This window comes from Takifugu rubripes, chromosome 3 (assembly GCF_901000725.2).
Source record: "Takifugu rubripes chromosome 3, fTakRub1.2, whole genome shotgun sequence".
Lineage (NCBI taxonomy): Eukaryota > Metazoa > Chordata > Actinopteri > Tetraodontiformes > Tetraodontidae > Takifugu > Takifugu rubripes.
The window spans coordinates 7,150,657-7,177,291 of NC_042287.1; the positions used below are offsets into that span (position 1 = coordinate 7,150,657).

At 46.6% G+C, this 26,635-nt stretch overlaps 1 protein-coding gene across 1 annotated transcript; it reads right to left on the bottom strand.

Moving 5' to 3' along the window:
- Nucleotides 1–289: 289 nt before the first annotated feature.
- On the bottom strand, nt 290–25,375 carry espn (espin). The gene is given in 15 exon segments (XM_029833164.1): nt 290–1,986; nt 2,545–2,556; nt 2,789–2,868; nt 8,171–8,545; nt 8,945–9,090; nt 11,862–11,943; nt 11,945–12,079; nt 13,482–13,643; nt 16,384–16,676; nt 16,987–17,242; nt 17,935–18,066; nt 18,426–18,608; nt 18,680–18,866; nt 22,949–23,142; nt 24,224–25,375. Coding segments are annotated over 15 exon segments (2,685 nt in total). The 5' UTR covers nt 24,524–25,375; the 3' UTR covers nt 290–1,838.
- Nucleotides 25,376–26,635: the final 1,260 nt, after the last annotated feature.

Below are 26,635 nucleotides of genomic sequence, written 5' to 3' on the forward strand. Positions count from 1 at the left end.
CAATAAAGTTTTCCTGTACATCTGTACCTGCTGCAGCCATAAATTATGCTGTATTTCTTCTGTTGCACCAGCTTCTTATTAAATCTTCTCATTGGTTCTCCTGCCTCAAGAAACTTAATCAGTATGTGACCCAGTTTTTTCCAAAACCTTAAAATTGGGAAAGTGGCAAAAAAATATCAGCTGAACAGCAAATTACACATATTTAATTAAAAGAGTTTGTTTGAGTGAACACTTTAGGGGCATAAACATGTCAAACTTGAATATAGTAACTCTGTAATTTCTCATTTCCTTCACAACTTCCAGACTCATCAGCACAATTAATTTATAGTGTAACATTTCATTTAAATATGCAGGCTGTATCCCAAACTGTCTCTGGCTTCCTTAAAGTTTGGTAAACTGTGACCCCTTAACATCAATCAAAGCCTTTATTATTGATATGCAGAGGTTTTTAATGGGTCACTTTATTACAATAAATAACAACATACACCAGCACAATTTTAACAGTATTTGGTGATTCAAGATTTATTGTTTTCAGTTTAATTAGTCTGAAATTGCAACATTCTATTCAAGCAAGGCTGAAATAATGAATACAATGCAATACAGAAACATTGAACCAACATTCAGAGAGGGCCACTATGTACAGAGACGGACAAATATACATAGATTAGGCGTATATAGAAAATCTAATGGCAATGGCATTTATATCAGGTCTTAATTTCAACAATATATGGCATCTGATGACACTAATTTGAAATATTTGCAAATGATTCCCAAACAACTACAACATCTGTGATGGTGAAATCACGTTTACGCTTCGGGTCAACGGACATTTGCTATCATGTTGGAATATTAATTTAACTTAAAAGACAGGCCGACAGATTCTTTCTCTAGGACACCAAATAATAATAATAATGATAACAATATTAATGATAATGAGTCAGTCATCCTGTCTGTCGGCTGCTGTCAGAGAGCACTCTTCAGTCTGTAAGCAGATCAGGTCATCAAAGATTCATCCCCAGGTTAGTGGGACAAAGTCGGGAACATGACACGGACCCACTAAAGACTTTTCTTTACTTTTGCAATATTCAGCACGCCGGTGAGACGCCCACGTTAAGATGCTGCTCATGCACGGGAGGCCAAGCAGGACCGTTCAGGTGGGTTCTCATCTGGTGCCGAGTTAAACAGGCCTGACGAAACCTTGCGATGGTACACGTCAACATTTGGAATTTAGTGTCTCAATATGTAGTCAAATATAGAAAATGGAACATTGCAACATATATCCAGTGATCGTTAATGAATTAGACGTGCACAGCTATGCAATCTTTACATTTAAAACAGGATAGGAATATTCCAGGTCCTAGTCCAGAACTAAAAACAGATTAGCTGGAGCAGCATTATTTAGGACTATAACTCTGGTATTAAAAATAAGAAGGTGCATCTAAAACTTACAACAATCCATGTTTCTATATGTTTCTACTAAGGTAAAGCTGTGGAACATTCTACAGACACATAGCTGCTTCAGATTTATAGACGCCTGTTATAGTTGAGTGATATTTCCATTAAATGTGCGGTGGTCAAGGGGGGTTATTTCCTCCAGTAGAGTCATCCTGAAAGACCTTCTACTGGTTCAAAAGAGCAAATATATGCTAAAGACAACTGGAATCTGATTAAGGACGCGTGCACGTTTAAGCACTCAGCAACCGTTAGCGCAAGAAGATCAAGGTTTTGTGTCGTTCAAGGTTGTGTAATTGAAGTGGGTCTTGATGGTGCGATTCTGGTGATTCTGGAGATTCTGGAGGCCAGAGAGGCTGAGTCTGGGTCACTGGAGCAGGGACACTTCACTGTTTGGCCATATCCCCTTTCTTCAGAATGATCTGTCGTTGCCAGGGCGCCAGCTTGGTCTCGTCGTAGCCCAGGGTCCGTAGCCGTTCCAACTCTGTCTTCTCCTCGATATCTTTGGCCTCTTTGGCCTTCTGTTCTGCTTTTCTAGATGACAAAATCAAGATTTTTTTATATGGTTAATGCAAAAATTAATGCCACAACTACAAAGATGGTGGTGGTGATGGTAAAATGATAAATACACGCGTTTAATCCAAATGGAGGTCAGAGAGGTGAAAAAACCACTGTGGTAGACATTGGGGCTCAGGCAGCAATATGGACACCTTCTGGACGACCCTTACGTGGACAGCAGTCAAGCACTTCTGCAGAGTCTTTATAAAACCAGTCTGCCAAACATTGCCCCTCTGTCTACCTATCTGCTTGCCTGCCTGCCTGCCTGTCTGTCTGTCTGTCTGTCTGTCTGTCTGTCTGTCTGGCTGCCTTACCGGGATGAGTACGTTTGGGCTGAGACGTGCAGCAAATGTGCAGTTCTCTTATTTAACCACAAGGCGGCGTGCGCCAAAGAGGTCAAATGATTGTGTGTTTCAACACCATGCGACAAGATGGAAGTATGTTATACTACTGCATTAATTTATGAGTTAACACATTTCACAGTTTTGAAGCAAAAATATCCAACCTGTGATGAATACAGAAGTGTTTTCTTACCTTTTTTGTTCCCTTTCACATCAGGTGAACATAAGAACAAGAAAAAAAGAGTAAATATCTCATAGAACACGGCTTGTCACAACAAAATGAGTGTTTTTCTGTTTTTATACAAAATAGACACAATCACAAACTCTAAAGTCTCAGGCAAAAAAATAACCCAACATGTGTTAAGGCTTAAACTAGCGAGCATAGCCAGTCGTTCAACAGGAATGGTCCCTGCAGACGGGCAGTTTTCATTACTCACTTCTCTTCATCCAGTTTCTTTTTCATCATGTCTCTCCTCCAGGCTGGCATCGATGCCAGACGAGCGGCCTCCTCCTCGGACTGCATGTGGACACAGCGGGTAGGGAAACATGGGAGGAGACGGCAGCCCAGAGTTGTCAGTAAAAGACCTTAATTAACAGCCCCTCCACCCCACTAGTATGACCTCACCTACTTACTTGACCTCTGCCTCAAACACACCTCTGAATACCTCTACTTGAATTCAATGCCACGCTTCTGTAAACCTGTTTGATGCCACATTCTGAGTTGATTCCGTAACACGGTTTAATTCATATTTATCTCTGTTTATTTCTGTAAAGACTGCGCGAGGCCACATGAACCTCTGCTTGATGTACTCAAAAGAGCCACTTAAAGTAGTCCTCTCCTGTTTAATCCCTTTAAAATGACAAGCTTTGGCGTACAATCATACGGTGCATGAACGGTAACTGGATGCCTTTTTTTCTCTTTCGGGCTGTAATCAGAGGTGACGCGGGGGCGGCCATCTTAAATTTCCCAAGTCACATTACCCTTTCACGTTTCTCTCGCTTTTCACTTCCCCTGGCAAAGAAGAATCCAGGTAAGTTTATCTGCATGGTGAATTTTTAATGACTCCCCTGGGAATTGCAGAAGAGGACAGGCTATATGAAGAAAAGCTGAAGCTGCGAGTCACAGATTTATTGGCTCAGGAGACAATGATATACTGACAACTGCATCCAACAAACCCCAGAGGAACCCAGGTAGAACTAACACATACTGTAGAACTCTTTTACTGGGGTTATACTTCATCAGTGCCTTAAAGAAACATCTTGAAATTCAGTTTGAACGAAAAATAATGACATTTTAGGATATATGTCATTTCTAAAGCCTGTTTAATCCACTGATGCCTTGTCAATCGTTTGACCTTTTGTCATGTGAGATGAAAAGACTGACTGTAACCTTCTTATGGCACCCGTAAGCCACAGATAGCATGACAGCGGGTGGTGCTAAGAAGGTTAGTTGAAGGTAATCTAGATTTTACAGTGACAATAGTGTGATTCTGTGCTGGTTCAGAGCCGCATTATAACAAATCGATTGATCTGACCTGATCATTTAAATATATGAAATGATAGCTCGGCCTTAAAGATCAGCTCGAGGAAATTAAAAACTTTATTTTTAGCAACGGTGTAACAGATGTTGTTGTAACTGAATGCAAATTGAAGCAATGCAAAGTTTAAACAAAAACACTCAAAAAAGTAACAAAACGATGAAACAGACCGCACAAAGCAATATTAGAGCTCCGCTGGATATATTCTTAAATTGAGAATATGTTCAGCTCATTACTAAAAGTCTCCCTTCAAGCTGTTTCTTCATGCTTCATATTAGATAGATTATGTAATTTCTGTCCTTTCCTGGCACAACCAGACAGGGAACGCTAAGCTAATTCGCTAAGCTGCATTATGATCTGAAATTTAGATGATTTTAGGCACAAAAAGTTAGTTAGTGTATTAATTTAAAGACATGACTGGTGACACTTCTTGTACCAATGGAACCTGCAGGGTTTTGTGTGTTTCCCCCAGCTTAAAACATCCCATCTGGCTGACTGGACAAATGGAGTCTCGACATGTCTGAATGTGCCGAGAGAGGGAAAGAATCCAAAATGACTGGGCTGGGTCAGACAACACGGCCAGGAAGAGGCCGATTATAAAGCACAAATAAAGGCTAAACTGCAGCCCTGCGGGTTATTCATCTCAGATAACCCAGATGTTTTAAATGAAATATTCAGTGATCATATCCAACAGTTACAACGGTCTAAAATCAGGATTTCATTTACCCATTACGTCATTGCTTACAAACACGTCTCCATACCGTATGGCAAATCTTTCCTCGACAAATCCCTTTTTCCTAGAAGTACAGTATCATGGCAACCAAAAGATACTGGACTTCCAAACATTATGATTCCCACACACCGCCAGAGCTTCATTTTAACGGTTAGCCAGTGAGTTGCTAGATGTCAAATAGCTCGGCTTCCTTTTCTTTCCAAAAAGCGAAGCTCCGGTCGATGTATCGGATGATCTCCTCGTTGCTGAACTCTTTCAGTTCATAGATGGTTTTGACAGAGTTTTCATCGTGTTCTTCAGCGCGAGGATCCTCTTTGAATGTCACAGTGGGACGAGTAGGACGGGCTTGTCCCGTTCCGTCGGTAAAATGCACAGTTTTAGTTTTAGAGTTCCGCTCCGGCCCATTTCCGTCAGAGTCTAACGTGATGGACGGTTGCTCAACCGGCTCAGTTGTTCTCTGCTGCCCACTCGCCCTGGGGTCGGACACATCCTGTTTGGATGCAGCGGGCGACGAAGAAGAGGAGGCTGTTGAAGGTTGAAGACCTGCGGGCGGCGGTGCAGGTTGAGTCGGTGGAGGTGGTGGAGGATGAGACGGTGGGGGAGGGAGGGAGTCCTCTATGGACATGGTGGACATTTCAGTAGACATGGAGCACAGAGACGTGGTGAACATACCTCCACAGTCAGAGTCTCCAAAATACCGGACTTTGATGTCTTCAAAGCCGTCCGTCCAATCTCGCCTCCCCTTCTCAATGTCCTCCATGACCTCCTTGTGAAACTGCCTTATGACCTCCCATTTGTGGCTTCCAAGGCGGTCAAACATCTCGTAGCACAAGAGGTGGCGGAATTTACGCTCGCTGCGACACATGCTCATTTCCAACAGCTGGAAGTAGCCAAGCATGAAGAGGTCAAGGGTCAGACTTTCGTAGCTCACCGGAGAGCCGTTAAAATGTGGCAAAAAGTGCTCCGGCCAATAGATCATCTGGGCTCGACTCAGGCGGCGGATCTGCCTCGAAGGGACTTGACTGACGATGGTTCTCCAGTGGCCGATCAGATTCCCCACGACCTGCTTTGACTTCATGAAAAGCAGAAGTTTGTCATCTTCACTTGGCATCTCCTCGCTGATCTGTGCAGTGAACTGGCTGTAGTCCTCACAGCCTACGTCCAGGTAGGTCCCCTTCCTGCCGGTGTATTTAGTCCGGTACGATTCGGAGATCGTGTACTTGCGCCAGTGTTCCAGGAACAAAAAGACGATTCTCTCTTTCCTCATTTCAATGCACTCCTGGACGTAGCTTAGATCCGTCTGCACCTCTAAACTCCTTGTTAATTGGTTGTTATTTAAAATGGGGTCTACAGAAAGGACCTGGCTGAACTGTTCGATGTTAGCCGGTGCCGCTACTTCGTATGTCACTGGAGCGTGAGAGGCAGTGATGAGCGGCTCATCAACGAGTGGTGTGGCCGATTCCTCGATAGAAGGCTCTCCAGTTGTACGGGAAAGGAGGTCCTCAGTAGAAGAACTGAGAATCTCTCCCTCATGAAAGACCTCTGGATCATAACTACCTCCACTTGCCACTGGGAGCGATCTCTGGCGTTTGTACACCCGGTTTCCCTTGTTATGTGCACAGTCCGACTGGTTCTGGATTTCATAATTGGCCTTGAGGTTCTTCACTGAAACTCCACACTGCTTTATTTCTTTCTCCACGTCCTCCCTTGTCGAGAAGGACTGAGACCGTCCAATGACTCCAGAGTTCAGTGATCCTGCTGGTTCGTTCTGACCTGCACATATGTTTCTTGCCTCTTCTTGGGGACTTTTAAGACATATAAGGTCCAAGATGTCAATCTCTTTCCCCCCTAGAGTGGCGAGTAGGATGGCCATGCTCTTGAGTAACGTGGATATCTTACTGCACCAGGCTGGAAGGTCTTCCGCTTGTCCGTGTACCTGCTTGGGATGGACTGAGAAGTGTCCCTGGGTGAGGGCCGCGGAGACCGGCAGGAGCTGGTGTAGCTCCTGCTCCAGTTCTTCGAGCTCCTTCTCCACCTCGGAGACCTTGTGCATGACCTGCAGGTTCTCGATTTGCTTCTCGATGCGGTTCAGGTCGTTCTCTGTCATCAGCTCCCCGAACGGACCCAGAATGGCATTGTGGGTGTGGGAGTAGTGCCATTCCTGAGGCTGGTAGTGTCCACTTGCCACAAACTACATCAGCGGCCGAAGGAGACCGAGAGACAACAAGAAAGGGGAGGAGGGAGGGGGATTTCTTCAGCTCAGCTTTCCTGGTCTGAACACACACTTCAGCGCAAATCCACTGTGACACACAGGATTTACATGGATTTAGTGGTGCAATGGCACTGCCTCGCTACAAACACGGAGCTGCTCGCTTTTGATTTTAAATACAAGCAAACAGAGGAAACCTTTCTGTCCTTTTTATGCAACATGTCTTAGATGCTGCAGGTTTTTACTATGTATTTGTTCAAAGCCCTCGCCATCTATACATCTCTGGCACCCTGAGAGATTTTATTTAAAGCTTGTGGTTTAAAGAGAAACGCTGACATGCAGCTGCTTTTATTCAGGGTCGTTTAAGCGTGCAAAGGTGCTTTTGTTTAACTTTATTGGGCTTGATGTGAGGTTAATCTTTAATGTGCAAAGATTATATGAGACACCTCGTGGAAGTAATACATTTTATGATGATGCCCTATATGAAGGCATTCTTCATTTAGTTTAGTTGTTTAGTTTGGTCGACGGGGGCGTCCTGTAGTGTGAATAGGCCCAGCATCACACCACTGAATCAGCATGTAAAAACTCAGCAGAGCTGCAAAACTCACCCCTCAAACACCACTTCACCACACTCTAAAGCCACGACTCAAGCATGTGAAGCACCTCTGGTGAGCGCTTTCACTGCAGACGCATGCAGAGAGAAAGGAAACCAACCCTTTATTAAAATTTAGTGAGCAAGGGAACTATCCTCACCCAATGACGCTTCAAGGAGCTATCAACAGTCTTTAAGGTGGTAGTCCAGAGCCACCTGTACCCTAATACTCATTGTTATTTCCATTATTTCAAGACTGAGCAAGAATAATCCTGATTAATCAAGTTTATTTAGTCAAAATGACATATTTTATATAGGTTTTGTTTGTTGGATTAACAAGTGTTTAAACATTTTGATGACCACACGCTCCCAGGACCGGAAAAGTGAAATAATTAGGTGCACAATCAGGACTGTGATCGTGAAATGTTGAACAGGGTGAAACTCTGTGGAACAAAGCAGCAAAGCCGCTGCTGCTCTGGCTGCTTTGGTCAATGCACAAAGTCTCTTTAATGATGGAAGAAGCTGATATAAATTCAAATTTTGAACGCCATAACTTCACCCTCAACTAGGTTTTCGTCCGGTAAAAAAGTGGAATCCATCAGCCGTCCTTCAACATCACAAAGATTCACACGCCAATCCAAACGTCAACTATCCCCTTTGTGCTTTCTTTTAATAAATTGAGCTTTTAACCACAAGTGGGATAGCTACTGTAAGAGAGGGTTACACCTCCGGATCGCTCCCGCCTACCTTGCGCCTGTGATCCTCCTCCTCCTGCATCTTCACCTGAAGCTTTCGCACCATCACCTGCCTCTTCCACTCGGGGATGGCTTTCCCCTGTTCGTCATGAGTCGGCACCAGCGCCTCCACGTCTGCGAGGCTCGACTTCCGACCCGAATCTGCTCCCGCTGCAGTGCCGCCGTTTCCATTGATGGCGGCGTTGGCGGACAGCTGCTCGTAGCTGGAGGAGGCTGACATGGTCCTGCGGGGACCAGTGCCGGGTGGCGTGGACCTGGGACTGGTGGTGGCGGGCGAGGTGAGGACAGGAGAACTGGCTGAAGGGGGCGATGCCGGCATGGGTGGGGGGCTGGATATGCGAGACTCTGGTGGAGATGTGAGGCTTCCCTGGAAAAATGAAGATACAGCGGTGGGTTTACCCGGAGAGATTCAGAGGGTCCTCGTCAGTCTAGAGGATTACAACTAAAAACAGGCCGGTAAGGCACGGTTTGTTCTTGCCAGAGCAACACCAGTTTGTCCAGTATTGCTCCTGCAGCATCACATATGACTCAGTCCATTCATTCCAGTTGCTGGGTGACACATTGTGCACACCACGCCAGGTTGAGATCGGGTTCACAGACAGATAAAAGAATCGGGGAACATGAGAAATGCCCTTTTTTTGTCAGAAACACTTTTCCAATAATCCAAAATCCACCGGGGTAGCAGCACTCATCAATAAAGCATGAATAATAGTTAGAAAAATTGTGGATCAAAAAGTCCACATTTGTCAGTTGTGAGAGGACCTACGTTGCTGTTCGTGGGTCCACCGCTGGAGAACACGGTGGTGTAGCCTTTACTGTGGGGGGTGGGCTTCAGGCTCTTCCCTGCCTTGATCTCTGCCAGCAGCTCTGAGTTGTCACCGGTGGGGGACATCATGTTGAAGGATTTAGTACCTGCGGAGAAAAGGACGGAGACGGCCAGTGAACATGGACACTAGGACAAACACAGTGGGCGGAGAGAGAAGGAGAGCTAAACAGGTAAATGGGGAGTGGGAGCAGGTAGAGTGAAGGAGAGGGTGACTTTAGGGTGTCTTCTTCCACGGAGACAATTGGGCAAAGGGAAGAGATCATTATAGTCTGTATACTTTCGGATCTTCCTTTCACACTGTTCTCCTTACAGAGCCTCCCAGCTCCCAAAGTATTTAAAGATTCTAAATATCCATTTCTGTGTTCGGCATATTGTTGCTATCAGGTAAATTTTGATGGAGGAAAGCAATTAAAAATTATGCAATTACACTGAACCCAACAAGAGGCGGTGCCTGACCCACAGTCACCTGATGTAAGTTAAGGCAGAACTTTAACCTTTTAAGAACAAAGGATTGATATTATTCCTATTATGTGCAGCTTTGACTGGAGAAAATCTACTTAGAGTGAACAATACAGCATATTCAAGACTTCACCTTCTAACAGTGTCCTTTTTTCTGGTTAAATAAAAGATTACAAGAGGGGGCACGTTGTGTATTTTATCGCACCCTAAATATGTTTGAGTTTGAAAATGATTTCAGTCGATATGGCAGAGCGACTCCGATGTTGATAAGAGCTGTTTTACAGATGGTTGTTAAAAAAACTACAGCGTTACTATTAGAGAAGGTAGAGAGGTTTATTTTTAAATATCCCAAATCCCCTGAAAGCCAGCAGCAACCTTACCTGAAAGTAAAGCCTCAGTAATCGATCATCGGTTTCTCATTGACCGCTCATTTTCAGAAGGAAAAAAAAATCACCTCTCCAATTACAAAATAAAAAAACCTGTTCCCTTCAGATTTGATCGTTGGGCTGAGCTGAACACACAGCTTCACCAGCCTTCAACCCTCTTCTCTCTCCCCTGCCCGCTCGCTCTCTCTCTCTCTCTCTCTCTCACCCATCATTACAGTTGGGGCAAAATCTAAAGGAATCACCAGTAACTGGAAGTGACAGCAGCTATTGGCAAGCCAGACCAGAATTAACACACACCCACCCACACACACACCCGTCAATCCCCATCCTGTTAGTCCGCTCGACTGGATCAACCCTCCCCACGGCCCCTCACACAACCATACACATTAATGACATGCACCTCTCCTCATATTTACAGGATTATGGCCCAAGTGGTGGGAGCCCACGGAGCCCCAGACGGCTCGTGAACCAAAAGAAACGACCTGATGCACATTTACGACAACACGTGACGGCCGTCTGACCCTCCAGTCAAGATACTGAATGAGCCTTGCTAGGGCAGCAAAAAGCTCTCTCATAAAGTTAGTTTTATGACAGAAATGTGACTTTTTGGGGGGGTCAATGAGATCAAATATTAACTTCACTTTCATTTTGTATCATACGTGTCCTTACCTACATTAACTAAATAATAATTAAAAAAAAAAAAACAGCCACACAACCAAGAAATTGCAAGAGAAAATGTTTTCTGTTCTGGGATAAAACAAAATCAGGAGCCATATATGACAGCTCAGATGTGTTGGTGGCCTTTAACTTTACGACCAACTAAGAGCCGCTTTATAACCGTCTTATTGCTTAAAGACAAGTCATGCTATTAGCGAGGCTATGTTGGAGCTAAGCATTTGATTACTATCTCATTAGACAGCAGGTGGAGCATAAATAGTTTAACAAAGTACCAACTGTATACATTGTTAGTGGAACCTTGCCTAAATCCAGCTGGTTATAGTTTACAGCCCGACCAAAAGGTTTATCACTTGTTTATAGATGTACCGACGGTGTGTATTGTTCACGGAGCTCTGACACAAAGGTGAGGCCACACCATGTGATTGATCCTGGATTGTGATATTTCATATAGTGTAAAATAGCGTTTAAAGAGTTGCACAAAATCCCAAATCAATTATTTTTTTGGGATATTCATTAATCATATATAACACTATATAATATAAAATATAAAGAACTATATGATATTCGACAAATGGGGATTCCCGCCCCCCTCATGGTTTTTTCCCGTGTTGGAGGAAAATATAACATATAAAACCAATACAACGCTGAAACCTGCTGCGTCCTGTCCTGAGCAACAACACAGCAAACTAGCTCAAAGCTAAGCCACGAATGGATCTCCTGTTCTTTACGCCTGGCGGGTTAACGCAGCCTGTACTTACTTTTCATTGTTCTGGAGACGCCTCCCTCTGCCGGAGGGGCAGACACATCCCCACCTTCACAGAGCAGCGGTGAGGAGGCAAAGAAGAGAAGAAAAACAGCAGAAGCAAAGAGAGAAACAGAAGCAGACGGAGCAGGTGAGAACGTGGAAACAGGCAGGTGGGAACAGGGAAAAAGACGACTGGGAAGTAGGTGCAGGGACCAGTCGTCGTGAAATTAGCCGAGTCAGCATTATTAAACTAGGTTACATCGGCAGAAAGTGATGGCGGCTACACGCCAACTCACAACATCTAAGACGAGCACGGCTGGCGGGAAACGTTTCCCTGTTACTCTACAGCATCCGGGGCAACGTGGGCACTTAAGGGAATGGGTGAACACTAAACCAGTTCTTAGGGTAACAGAAAACCCGCATCATTAATTTAGAATCCATTATTAAGGACGCGAGGGTCAGATTGAACTGGTCTTTAACCAGTCAGGTCACCCTGGGAATGGGCGCAAGAGTATCACCCTCAACAGGAAATAGGAGGTTTTTCCCATTTATAGACACAAAGGAGGAAAAAGCAGCGTGGAAGACTCACTTCCCCCCGATGACGACGAGGGGCGTCGCTGGTTGGTGGGGTTACCGGCGGGGGGACTCTGGTCGGCTGGCAGAGGGGGGGGGCGGCGGCGGCGTTGGATTGCTCGGTGGAAGAGGAGGCGGGGGCGGAGGAGGCGGGGGCGCCACCGTCTCCTCCACGGCGCCGTTCTCGGTGGTGTGGGTGGGGCTGTGGCTGCGGTCCTCCAATAACAGGGAGCCCTGAACAGAAAGGGGCGGAGCTACATTAGTCATATGGGGTATTTTTGTTGTTTTTTTGCTTTGGCGGGTTTTTACCACACATATAAGTGGAACATAAAACTACTAATGTGTCTTCTGTGATCATGACAGGAGTTTGAGCTCTGATTGCTGCTCTACTTTAACCAAACTACTTTAACCAGCACCAAAGTGAAAACAGACTAAAAAAATCAATAATTAGACAAGTGCAGTCATCAATAGACATAAACAGTCAATGAATGGTAGAATCAATGACTTTAAGAAATTATGCTATTATAATTATTTTAACAACAACAACAACAACAACAATAACAATAATAATAACCATTCCGTGTGGCAGTGTTCCCCTGTATTGGCATGTTGGGACGTCCCGTGGGCAGTAAATAACTGCAGACTGTCAGCAGTGACAGATGTACGCAGCCCTAGTAGACGTGTCGTCGCTCTGCTTCCTGCCATCATTAATTGACTCATAAAGACATAATACACTGCTACTAATATGACCTAATCTCTAGAGGGGAACTCTGAGGGGAACCCATCAGAAGAAGCCATCTGTCACTGCAAGTGATAGTGATTTATCCCCCCCCCCCCCGCCACGCCCAGGACGCACATGTCTGACACGTGCCGTAAGTGTGCCGTACCTCAGCTGGAGGCAAATTAACGGGCCGTGACATTTAGCTCTGCCCCGCCCTTCTTCCTTTCTCCAGACGCGTGCTCATTATTGTTGCCCTCTGTACAATGCGACCCCCCCCCCCTTGGGAGTGGCAGGGGCCCCGTCCAGATGGGTCGTGGCAGCACGTGCCGTTGGGCCAGCTGATTAGCTGCGCCATCTGTTAGCATGCCCCTGAGACCGGGAAGGGCCTTAATTGGCTTAATGCAGCTTGTACCCCGTATCAGTGTGACCCCCCCACCCCCCCACTCCTAAGACCCTTGAGATTACAAAAACACACGTCCCCAGAGACACCAATGACACACTAGTCTATTCCTGCTGCCAGTGGAGGCATGTGGCAGAAAAAGATCCAGTTTTTTCCAGTAATCCTACACTCCTTATAGGACAATACATCAACCACGGACCATTGTGCTGCACACCAGTAAAACCAGACCAAAAGGCAAACTGGAGTTCCTGGTTCGTGCTGCTGGGTCTGGACTGGAGACGAAACAGGGCGTGGACGCAAGAAGCATGGAAATGAGGAGTTTGCATGAGGTGACAGCGAGAAGCTGTAACAGCCGTGTGACGTCATGCAGCCGGTGTGGGAACACGACACCGCGGAGCAGGAAAACCTGTCTGATTCCTCACAGATGTCACACACCTGTGTCAACACGCGGGCGACATAGAGCGCTGCCACGCTGAGATTGCGCTGCCGCCACACCCAGCAGAGGGCCGCGTTACCTCCTCGTTAGGTGCCATTCCTCTGCTCCCTCGGGGCTCGGCGCTGTCGTTGAGGCTGAGGTTCTTGTAGTAGTCTCCAGTGCTGGGCTGCTTACTGAAGCTCCTCGACTTCCTGTTGGAGTCCACCCGCCGGAGTCTGTCGTGGCCCTCTCCTGGAGTCAGCTGCAAAAAGTAAAGAGGAAACGTTCAATAAATCAGAGAGACTGTCTAATGAGATGCAGCGACATTTATAATATCCCGATGACACAACGGAACACAAACACTTTGCTAAACGGTCCTTTTCTAATGTCATTTATGGAACAACGTGCACTCCAAGGTGTACTTATTAGCTTTTGGTGGCAGATTAGCTCTGTCGTGTGACCACAGCAGCCTTGTTTGAATAACAGAACAAAGCTTTTATTCACCATTAGCAAAACCAACAATGCACTTTAAAAGTGGAGCATTAGCATTCCTGCTGTATTTGACCAACATGGAGAGGCTGGAAGCCGCGTTAGCATAAATCCTGACCCTCCTGCCGCGCTCACTTTCTGCCCCCGTGTATGTGTGAGAGCAGCAGAGCCGTAAAGTCAGAGTATCCATCTCCTGATGCGGAGTCGGACTCTTTAAAAGCACAGGACGACCTGGCAGCACATATTCACCTCTGTGAATATTGATGCAAAAGCAACATTTTTCCCCAACAGAGTGCATCACAACACATTTCAAAAATTAAACGGTAAAAGTAAAAACAAAAAAAAAATAATCCCGCGTTTCCCTCTGTGCATTAAACATCCCAATGCAGCTGTAACAGAATCTTTGCAGGAAAATGTACAGTTACTTTGCCTTTCAAATCCAGGGTTGGGCTTGAGACGGCTCCAGACGTGCATTTACATTGTTGCCTCCACCTGAACACAGCCGGCGGGGGTCTGAATGAATTTAAGGGCAAATAATGCACGGCTGACCCCTGACCTCTCCTCCTTTGTGGTGCCGTGTTCTGATTGGCTGGTTCGGTTGTGTTTGCTCATGTCTGCCGTCAAAGGAACGGTCCCTGAGCACTCATCGGACGGGAGGGTAACACGAGCAGGAAGCGCTACAGATGGTTTGATTGTCCTCCTCCGGGGAGCGAGACCGACAATAGCGAACGCGCACGGCCTTTGTACACACACTTACATATAGAGCTATTATGCACACATCTGGCTGTCAGCGGGATGTCATTGTTTTCAGGCTGTTTTTTTCATTATAGCATCAAGTGCTGTTAAACGAGGATGCGGTTTGATTCTGTTCGGTGTGTTAGCCTGTGGCACGCGGAGAGCATCGGCATAGGCGATTCAAGAACTTAAACAAAAACGATACGAGTGGCTATGAAACACAGCTACAGCAAACACAAGAAAGGACTCACTCCAATCGTGAATGAACTATGAAAAATACCAGACTAAAGAACAGCTGAAAGGACTCAACTCGGGGTGAAGGAAGGGGTTAAATTTAACATTACACTGGATTGCCAAAAAAAAATAAAAAATCCTAATCCCCTTCCAGTCCTACCTGGGATCAGAATCCTCTCCTTCGGGCTGCACAGTCGTGTCCACAAACCAAACGGAGCACAGAGAATCGGTGTCACCAAATCCAGAGCATCTGCTCCTGTCCGCTCAGCGCTACGCCTGTCACTCTACCTGCCCTCTCACTTTACCCACAGGCCTCATCAATAACGTATCAGGGCGGCCACAGCGGCGGTAATGATGTCACCACCAGCCCACAGGCCAACCACTCCCCGGCCCTGTCCGGTACCTCTTATGCAAAACACAAAGACCCAGGCGCTGCCCTCAACATGGCCGACCGCGCTCAAATCTCCCAGGCTTTGGGGTATTAGAACGTTCTGGTTTGGTGCCGCGTCTTGGCAGCAATATGTCAGAAAACAGTAATTCTGTGGGAAGAGCGAAAGAAACATGGAGTGGGGGGGTGGGGGGGTGGGGGGGGGTGCAATGACCAATGAGGAGCAGCCTCGGAAGAATCCCAGAATAAACAAACAACAATGAAACATTTACAACCTCATTCAACAGGTTCGCTGCAGCGTTGAGATCAGAGCAGCAGGCTACTGTTGCCTGTTGCTATGGCGCCCACGTTGTTTTCCTCTGAATGTATATGGCACGCAGTTATCTTATGTGTGTGTGTGTGTGTGTGTGTGTGTGTGTGTGTGTGTTTAGCTGTGGCTTCTGTTAAATAGTTAATGAGAGCACGCCTGGGTTGGTCACCTGGGTACCAGCTCAGGGTGAAGGGGGAGGAGAGAGAAGAAGAAGATGGCACTAATTAAAAACTCTCTAGTCTGGTTGATCATGCGTGCACACACAAACAGCGCAAAGCCCCTCCTGGACATCGGACACTGTTGCCACGTATGGACTTGATAACATCTAACAGATCAGTTGGGCCGGGTCTCTTTTAACTATATAATATTCGGTTGGCTGTGACAAATATTTATGATTTTCATATTTGCAGCACAAACCTTGATGCCAACTTTAATTTCTCCACATCGTCTCTTAATAAACTGTCTGATTGATCCAAAGCCAGATTAATTACTGGAATTAAGATGGAACTCATCATGAAAATGATTGTGCTTGCCAACCCAGAGGACCTGCCACAGTAATGAGCGTCTTTGTTAGCCTCGTTAGCCATGCTAACACAATAACAGCATTGTGTGTGCTCAGACTGGGCTCCCAGTTACATAAACCCATCTGATTAGTCACAGGGGAAAATGGCCCATGAATGGCCAATTAATCCCAAACACCCAAACCTTTCTCTTTAGGGTGACTTCCTATTCTTCATTATCTCATCTGCTCACAAGACCATCCATTAATAAAAAAAAATAATCTCAAAATTCTCAAATCAAATTTGAAATTCATTTTTAAAGTCATTATTGTTACAGGTGGCTGACCTTCTTCTTGGCGGTGTTGCTCTCCACATGGCGTAGATTGCTTTTAACCTTCAGGAACTCCGCTGAAGAGGGCTCCATAGGCGGCTGCGGGGCTGGGTAGCTCGGCGGCGGAGGGGGCGTGGGGAGAGACCCCGGGGGAGGGGGCGGCGGCGGCGGATAGGTGGGTGGAGGCGGAGCCTTGGAGACGGCATGGGAGGCCGATGGCACGCTGTTCTTGTGGGCGTCTGAGGCGATGTCGGGGTTTAGCATGTCCATGTACGCCTGCATGTCTGAAATGGCCGAATCAGACGCACCTGCAGGAAAAGCAGATTCCATGTTTGAGGGGGGATTTATGAGGGGGGCACCGCTGTTTTGAACCCCCCCTCCTCCTTTTAAACATGAATTAGAGGTAGGAGGTTAAGGAGGCGTCCTCTGCTTAAATAAACAATCCACACCTCCACCACTAGGGTGCAGCACCAAATTACTGTGCACCTGGAGGTATCGTCAGTGAGGACATGTGACATGTGGCTGCACTCCCCAAGTTATGGGAAACAAGCTGCAGTTTGGTATCATAACATCTATGTTACTATAAAAATGTGTAGTCTGAAAAAACCCAACACACACCTGTGTGCGCCACCCTGCTCAGCTGAGTGGGCGGGCCCCTGGAAGTGGGCCCGCTGACTCTTTTCTCTCCCGTGCTGGACTGACTGGAGTTGGCTGAGTCGTAGTTGGACATGGAGCTGGACGGAGAGCTGATGTCAAAGTGGGCCGTCTGGGTGGCTGGGGGCATGGTAGTGTTTGGGGACGACAGGCCCGAGTCGGGCTGCTTATACTCCAGGTCCGTCGAGGGGTCCCGGGACAAAACACGGTGCTCCACACTCTGTGGAAGGACACGAGTTGTGAAATGGATTATTGTTCCGCTGATGGAAATCGTTATGAAGCATCAAATGGAGCCTGATATGCGATGGCAGTGATGACCCAAACGAGGAGAACACCTTTACAAGTTTAATTAGCAGCCGGGAATGAATCAGAAAGGCCCTCGGGCCCTCGGATTCTCCGAAGGGACCAGTCAGGGAGGGAGAAAATATGTTTAAAACAGGCTGAACACTCTGGGGTGCGCTTAATTTTTTTTCTCGGGCCGCCCTGGGATTTCAACGCTAACAGAATTCCGCGTGTTCACCGCTCCTAATTAGCTGTGTGAGAAGCTGATGTCAGTCAAGGCCCAGGTTGGGTCATCAGCATCCACAGAGTTCTGGACAAACACTGCACATTTTGTCAGACGGCCACAATCCCACGGCTCCCACTAGACCGATTGCTGCTCATTATACTGGGAAACGTAACGCTAACACACATCAGTCAAGCTCTGATAAGCGTTTAACCAGCAGCGTCCGATACATTATGCAACTGTGTGACAAACCAATCAACACCAGCAGCTAAAGCTCCCTGATCTTCTTGGCTCATGGAAACTGGACGTGGAACAAAGTCCTCTTGTGAGTTCACTAACAGTAAACATACCTCAGTGCCACAGAAACAGATTTCACACAAAGGGTGGGCGGGAACAGCGACACTGACCATGTTCTCCACGGTGCGCAGGTACTTGGCGCACTGGCTGTGGCCGTTATACTCTGCCAGGTCCGCCCCCGTGAACCCGTCCTGGTCTTTGATGCCCAGGTCCACGCCGTTCACCACCAGGATCTGACAGCACTGGAATGCCGAACAAACAAAAGAAACAAATCTGCGCTGGTTTTTGTCGGACCTGGTGGTAAAAAACTGGATCAGCTCAGAGGCCTGAGCCTGGTTCTAAGGTGACGTTAGTCAAAACAGCCGGTCGGCGTGGCGCCGCAGCGAGGTTAGCCATTCAAAGCAGATGGTTATGTGAAATTCATACAGCTAGCTGAAGACCAACAAGCATGATCTTTTTAAAAAAGGGTCTCGACTGTGGTGTGCCACATTGCGTGATGCTTCAGGGCGCCAATATTCACACTACTTTGAATCCTTCCTTTTAAAACTGGTGATGAGCTCGATATGTGGATTTTCCACCCTCTAAAATCCCCCACACACACCTCCAGCTCGCCGTTCTCCGCCGCGTCGTGTAGCGGGGTCCCTCCCCAGCTGTCGGTGACGATCTCCCCGCCGTGCAGCAGCAGCCAGCTCAGCACCTTGGCGTGGCCCCGGCTGGCCGCAAAGTGCATGGCCGTGGCCCCGTCGCCGTCCCGGTCCGTCAGGCTGATGTCCGTGAAACTCATCTGAGGGCAGACGGGAGAGAGGCGTCATCATCGTACGGATCATAGAGATGAGCTTTTTCCTCCTGACGCACCAGCCAGACGATGACCGTGTTGTGGCCCATTTGTGCAGCGGCGTGGAGACACGTCATCCCGTCACCGGCTCGGATGCTGGAATCAGCCTGACAGTCCTTGACCAGGTACTGGACGATCTCCAGGTGACCCTCCTGACAGGCCAGGTAGAGCGGCGTGGCACCATTCTTGGTTTGAGAGTTGATGAGGCTGTCGGGAGGAGGGAAAGCTGAGTCAGCACGCTTCGGAAGTCTTTACATAGTCTTTGCATTCCACGCAAATTCAACCGTGCCTGTCATTAAAAAAACAACAGCTTATTATTTGAAAGCCGCAAACATATACAATTACACTCTTTGCCAAGTGAAAAAAGACCCTTTAAGACTTAATTCTTTAGAAGAAAATCCCACTCAAAGCTCAGTGGGGGACTACAGAGCACCGAGAGCCTTCATAATCAGCACCCAGGCTGGGAAAAATGTGGGTGTTACTATAAAGAAAGTGGAAAGATCTATGCATTCATTTAATCTCCATGTCATTCAGAGGAACATGAACTGGTTAGCAGGGATTATTGAAAGCCAGAAGGAAGCATTTCCTCTGTCGTGATGAGAGTGCTGCTGAAACACTTTGCATAGCACCCAGGGGTGGGAGACAAGGGGACAGCTGGTGTCTTTCTGCAAATAAGCCACAACAATTGGCTGAAAACAGCCCTCCATCATCTGCCAGGGGCATGTTTCTTGTCTTTGCACACTCAGAATAAGTGGCTGTTTATAGCCCCTAAGCTGTCTGCGTGTATCCGAAGGCTGGACGGAAACGTCCCTCTGCCAGTGTCAACATTGGGATATTTCGAGAGCAGACAGCAATAATACTGAGCCACATTCTGCTGCTATTCCCTTTCAGCTCACCCCCTCCCCTCCCCAGGGAACGGCTCACCCGTTGCCCGTGTCTTTCCCCGTCCCAGATCTTGTCAATCACAGCAGGGCTTCGGGGAATGGACGAACGCCTCCCTGCTAAATCCCATAAGGTTGTGCTTTATTTGGACACTGACAAATGAGCAATGTGTCTCCTAAGAGGATTATCGCTCCACTGGCTTTGCCCAACTTACTGCTTCCAAGAGTTGCACCAGCGGGCAGGAGAGTAGGTCCTCACTGATAACAATGATCCTTCCTTGGATTAGCTCGTACAGATATCTTTAAAATAATTCTAATCAAAGTGGGATACCCATTACCAGGACAGATGTCTCCATTTGTCATTAATCCCTTTAGCAGTGTTTAGCGCCATCTCCACAGGGGTGCACAAATGGCCTTTGTCACGCCGTTTCGGACTGAAGAGGCTCACGCCCTCCATTAAAGAAGTGCTTTTGGAGGAGAGGTGTGCATTTCAAAGGGCCAAGAAAGAGGTTAGCCTTGTGTGACTACGCAGCTAGCAAGTGGCACAAAGGGCGCTCGCCCGCCAGTCATACAAGGGGGGGGAAAGAAACACCGTAGTGGTCGTCACTTGATATTCCCGCCAGCTTGTGGAGTAATTTACTTCATCGACTGTTCCGTACTGTCCCATGTGTAACAAAGGCTCAGGTATTCTTCATTACAAGCACTATAATTAATGTCAGTCTAATGGGCCTCCTGTCTGATAAAGGCTTGTTATCTTAATTAGCTGTTAGCTAAATAATGAAGTGTTCTGGGAGAACGTATACATGACATCATGGAAACGTACCGATCACACGAAACGCAACTGTTTCTTCCATTTTCCGCCCCCTGCAGTTATATTGTTTAAACAAACTCTTCACCTGCGCACGGAGTGCATGACTTTATTTTTTTCTCTAATTGGTGAATGCATGTTATGTTTAATCAAACCTGGATCATGTCAGGCTGATGCTGGTTAGATAAGGACCAATCTGCCTGTTTCCACACTGAGGGTAGCACAACATATAGCAGCAGATTAGCAGCCGCTGAGGTGCATCAAACATGATGACGGTGAGCCGGAACACCCTCATAATTCAATCTGTGTTAAAACTATAGGACCAAAAAGCAGCAGCCTGACTGTTGTCTAGTGCTGAAAGCACCTGAAAATGTTTTCTCTGTTTAAACCTCCTGGAGAGGGTTTTCGTCCACCTTCCTTAAGGGGATTGGAGCTGAAAAAAGTGAGCTTAAGGGTTAAACTCTGGAAGCTCTGAGCTGCTTCGTGCATAATAAAAACAGCTTGACTTCAGGGGCTTGTATCATAAAAACTGCTGCATGATGAAAGCTCTTGCTGAGCTAAATTCCTGATGGATATTTGAAGATTATTTACCTGAAAGTCCGGCATGATGTAGCAATTAATTATGGATTCATTTCACTTTCCAGTTCAAACTCAACGAGACTGAGAAGTTGTGAATGAGCCCCCCTCTCACTGAACTTTGACCCCAGAATGCTTCTCAACTGAGTTTAGCCGCAGATCTTAATCTAAACGAAATGCTGGCATAATCTGTCTGTAATGTCACCTTTTCTCCTGCCCTTTGTCTCTCCTTTATTCTCTTTGGGTAACAGGATTGTCAACAGGGACACGATAGCACGCAAACTAGTCGGCTCAGCTCCTCTCAAATGGAAAAAAACCAAGCCACTAATTTAAATATCATTTGTAAATTAAATAAATACCAGTGATGTCACATTTATACACACACACACACATTCACACGATAACTGTATGTGTGTATTTTGTGTAGCTACTGCTAAGCTAACCGTGTTTTTGACGATGACTCGATGTAACAGTCATCATTTTTGATTTTTAATTTACGTACAGATTTTTTACAGTACATGCGAGTGTAAACTGTAATACTCCCGTAAAGAATTTATAAAAATATATAGGTTTCTTGAAAAAGATCTTAAACATAATCAGGAGTACCTCCGACATCTAACATTTTATAACAACTAGGATATTTTTGTATTTTTTAGCCATCCAATCACGTCTTCTGTCTCACAAAGACAAACCTGTAAAATAAAAACAATGTTATCTTGGTTCTGCAAACGATTACTGCCGACAATGGCTGACGGCAGCCAGAAAGGAGCCCGTCAACTCAAATGGATTTGTTCTCTTCGTTAGCTTTATCACTGGTTGGTGCGACTGTGCATCACCATGGAGACGGTGGTAAACAGCAATAGTGGGAGTGGTGCTGGAGGAGAGTGAATGGGGCCCAGTTATCTGGGAGCTGCCGAGTCCCTGAGGATCATTAAATTTTCAGCAGCTATGTTGCTGTCTGGGGTGCAAGTGGACAACGTGAGAGGGAGACGGCATGAAGTTATTTCCTGTTAATTCTGACACGAAATAACAGCCTCTGCTCATCAACGCGGTTTTCTGTCGATATTGCTGCTTTAGTTTCTCACACCTAGAGACGGGATTTTATTGAAAATGCAAGTAAGAAGAGTTAAAATGAACCTTAATATGTATGTTCCGTATGTTTCCTCTCACATGAAAAAATGACTTAATTGAGAAAGTAAAAGTGGGTAAGGAGCATAAAACTGTGTCAATGGTGTCAAAAACATGGAAATACCTGGTCTATTACATAAGGAAGCAGACGGGAGTTATAGCGGTAGGCTATATTTTGGGAAAGTTAAACTACTTAGTGATATTTTTTAAGTAGGATTGGATGCTAAGTAGTTGCTGAGTGATCTAGAAACGCAAACCTGGTTGTTGACAGATATTTCCATAGTCAATGTGGCCGACGCATCTCTCCCTGGCGACACTCTTAAAGAGTTGCAAATTATTTCATTAGAAAAATTAAACTTAAGTTCTCGGTAAGACCTGGAACCAGATTTACATCTAACTTCATGATGGCTAAGATCATGTCAATTTATGTCACCAGGCAACAACCAGGAGCAGTCGGAGCTAATATAATACAGAGTCCTATTTTTTACAATTAAAATACATGTTTTAAATAAAATGTAGGTGTTCAATGTGAAGAAGAGTTTAAATTGAACAAATCATTTACCAAAAAGCTGATTCAGCCATTAATAAATGTTGGGTGAGCTATTTACAGCAGACAGGCACATTAGCTTGTTAGCATAAATCCTAGAAATACTACAAATGTGTTCATAACACAACATGTACGCAGCAACGAGTAAGTATCTGCATGAGTAATGCTCAGAGAAACACACAGGTAGCATCTCTCAGACGATGTTCTCAACTTCCACATACATTAAGAACCCACAATCTACGTTAATCTTGGTAAAAATCTTCTTTTTCGTGTTTTCAGTGCATGTTTTTGGATTCAAGTTCAAGGTTAACTTGGGAAAACGTTGCTTTGGACACCATGTTTCTCTTACTTGGGGCTGTGCTCCAGTAACAGTCGCAGCGAGCACAGGTCTCCCTTGGCAGCGGCGTAGTGAATAGGAAGGGCCCCCGTATCCGTGGAAGCCCCCGGGTCTCCCTCGCCGCTTTTCAGCAGCCAGTCGGTGACCTCGTGGTGACTGAAGCGGGATGCGAGGTGAAGGACAGTGGCGCCGGAGCTGTCCCTGTGCTGCGGGTGAGACAAGACGGGGACACTTTAAAGTTCCAGAGCACAGATCTAAAGTAAGAAGGTCACCAGGTCTGGTTAACCAGGCTGGTCACCAGGTTAAACTTATGTTTAACGTATGGAACAGAGAGGAGAAAAAGGGAGGGTGTTTAACCAGCTGGAGCTCTTTTCTGATGCGCTGCAGCGGAACAAATGAACCTGGATTACGCCAGATAAAATCAGGATGGGCAACACAAAGGAACAGACACAAAGATAAAAAGTGAAAGCTGGTATCAGCCTGCAGTGGGAGGAGCGCTGCTGCTGGTAACTGAGAGCGTTTACTAATGTCAGCCAAGTATCTTATCATCAGTGGGGGGTGGGGATGTGTGTGTGTGTGTGTGTGTGTGTGTGTGTGTGGGGGGGGGGGTTCTCTGTTTCCATGCTCTGCCAGACCCCCCGCAGGAGTTATGAAGACAAAAGCAACAAAAGCTCTCTTTAGGAATTAGAGATGATTAGAGGTGGCGTTCTGGTCTGAAGTCATGAATCAGTACTTTGCTGCTCCTCATGGTGCCCCCCCCCCCCCCCCTTCAAAGATGTTGGGGTAAATGTGGCCCAGAAAAAGATGCGCACATCAACAGATCAGATGAGTAGTTAATATGTGATGGAATTTAAATTTTATTTATACGATCATTGTAGAAAAATGAATCAATTTGAAGGGACCAGTATTATTTCAGTTTCATTTCATAATTTTCTGGCCCCCTTTACAATGTCTGTGTCTGTCTTTGAGGACTTTGTGATCCACTAATGGTTCAGTCCATCAGCATCAACCCTGCACATTTGCAAATGCTATTTTGCATCCTTTTTTTAAAAAACAACTGGAGCATGAAATGGCTGAGGTTCAAGAAGGCTCTATTGTCTTAGTTCCTCCATTGTGTCATGTTATTTTGGCAGACGTTTCTGTAATGTAATGACATTATCAGTGTCTACTGACAACAAGTCTCATGGTCTGATGTTCTAGCAAATCAGTCAAAGCCTGGTTGTTGAAGCCTGGATGAAACCAGATCATTGGAGCAGAAGGTGCGCAGCTTCAGCCTGGCTCACTCACCTCTGGTCGACATCCGCCCTGAGTCAGCAGCCACTGTAAACAGGCCAAGTTACCGGTGGCCGCCGCGTCATGGGCCGGACTCGCCCCGTTGTTGGCCACGGAGTTGCCCGCCAGTCCTGCCTCCTCCACGAGGAACCGCAGGCAGGATAACTTCCCTGCCCGGGCGGCGTGGTGCGCAGGGGTGGCCCCCAGCGCGTCCTTCACGTCGCCGGTGAGAGACTTGGCGGCTAAATGTTCTCTGAGGGTCTGCAGGTCCCCTTGACGCGCAGCGAGCAGCGTCCTGTCCACCTCCAGCACCATGGTGGCTGCTGCGGCGGCGGCTGGATGGAAGAACCCTTCCTTTGGTTGTGTCAAATGAGGCCGACCGCTTCACCGGACGGTCGAGGTCACCATTGTGTCCGAAGAAAAGGTCCAGGTTGGGGCAGGTCCGCTCAGGTTTCTCTCCACATCTTCACCGCGTCACGCAGATAATATCAAAGATCGTATCTGTCCATGCACACACATCAACCTGACTCTTCACATGCTGAAATAAGCATCTTACCGGATATTTTTTCTTCACCTGAGCGACGCATTCGCTCTTCCCTCCGATGCAAAAAAAAGTTTACCAAACGCCCCCCAAAAGTTTTGCCATCGATTATCTGTTCTACGGTTTTGCCGAGCTACATGGCGCGCCTTGGAGAATATTCCTCAGTGTTTTTCTTCCTTTAACAGATGGCGACGTGGGACTGAGCGTCTGCTAAATAATCCATCAGGGGGGAGGATCGCTGAGCCAGTTCCAGGTTGAAGCGCTCAGGAAATCGGCTCAGAAGTTAAAGGGGCCGTCAGAACGGGGAGAGACACCCCCTCCCGCTTCACAGAGAAAGTCACACGGCTGTGGTCCTGATGGGGGACCGAGTCAGGTCTTCATTCCTGATCAAATTCAGCGACGGACCCTCATCTTCACCCTCATTTTGCGTAAAGGGAGTGAAAAATGCGCGTCACAGGGAGAGTTTAGAGGTCCATCTGGTGGCTCTTTGTAAAACTGAGCTACTGCACATCCAGGAGTTCATAGAGGCTGAACATGACTTAAGATATTTGACTTCAGAAGTGGCATTTTAACAAGCAGCATGTTGTTGGCTAATTATTGAGAAGCTCTATAATATTTGTAAAGTTTGCACACCTACTGAAATAATTAACAGCATTTAACCTGAGCCAAAGTTTATTATTAGAAACTTCATAGAAAACACGTTAGCACTGGTTTGAAAGGGGGGTTAAGGAAGCTATCCATGTTAAATTGGAGAAACCATCCTTGAACAGAGGTGGTGGCCTGAGGCACTTCCTATCACCCACATACAATGCAGTCCTCCACTCCTTCCAACAGCAAAACAAACATTCACACCATTCCAGGAGACCCAGTGACTCATCACCATGTGACCCAGCAGACAAAGGGGAGACACCTCAACAAAAACTAGGTGAACGACCCGACCAACGACCCTGCTAACGACTCTCAGGTGACCACCCGGATCATTAGCATGCAAATGGTCCACAGGGGCTATATATTTTCAAGCTCTCTCCCAAGCGATTTCAGAACTGAAGAAGCCTTCTGGATAGAAGGCGAAACGTCTTCAAGAGAAGAAACCCAGTCCAGTTGACAGAGAAAACTACCTTGGATACAATGACCTGGATGACTGAGAATTTACACAGACATTCTGAATGTACATTCTTTGCTTAAGACACCAATGAACCCTCGGACCTTATTTATTGGTGAGCAACAACAGAACGTGGGGTGAACTGTAATGCTTTTTAGGACCAAACGGGGGCAGGAAGGCACCACAGAGGTGACCTTCAACCTGCAGGGAAGCTCAGGTGTCTTTCATATAACTGTTCCTATCTTGTCCCTCTTATAGATGTGGACCTTCGAGAAACACCTTCTATCTTTTAATCGAACGTGTTTCCCTCCGACAGGAAAACTGAACCCGGATAAATCATATAACTGTTAATGACGTCAGCAGAAACGGGAACGTCTGAAGAGCCCAAATGGAGCTGCGTTCAACTGACATGAAATGGGAATTACAGGTCCAACGTGTAATGAACGTTTTATTTCTGCATCCTCGGGTGAATGACAATAAACACAAACATCCGCACGTCTTCTGACAGGTGTGTGAGTTTTGGTGTGTGTGTGTGTGTGTGTGGGGGGGGGGGGGGGGGGGGGGGGGTGCTCTTCAAGGCGTGGAGTTGATGGATATCCTGCAGCTGAGGGCGCTGAGGTGGTTGGGTGGGGTAGGTGGGGGGGTATGGAGGGGGAGGTCGGGGGTACTGTGCAGAGCTCGTGCTTGGCGCGTGCCGCTCCAGTCCATCTGTTGCACTAACTGTCATAGACACCTCGCGCTGATCTGACAGGGGGAGGAATTCCCACGAGACAGACTAATGGGA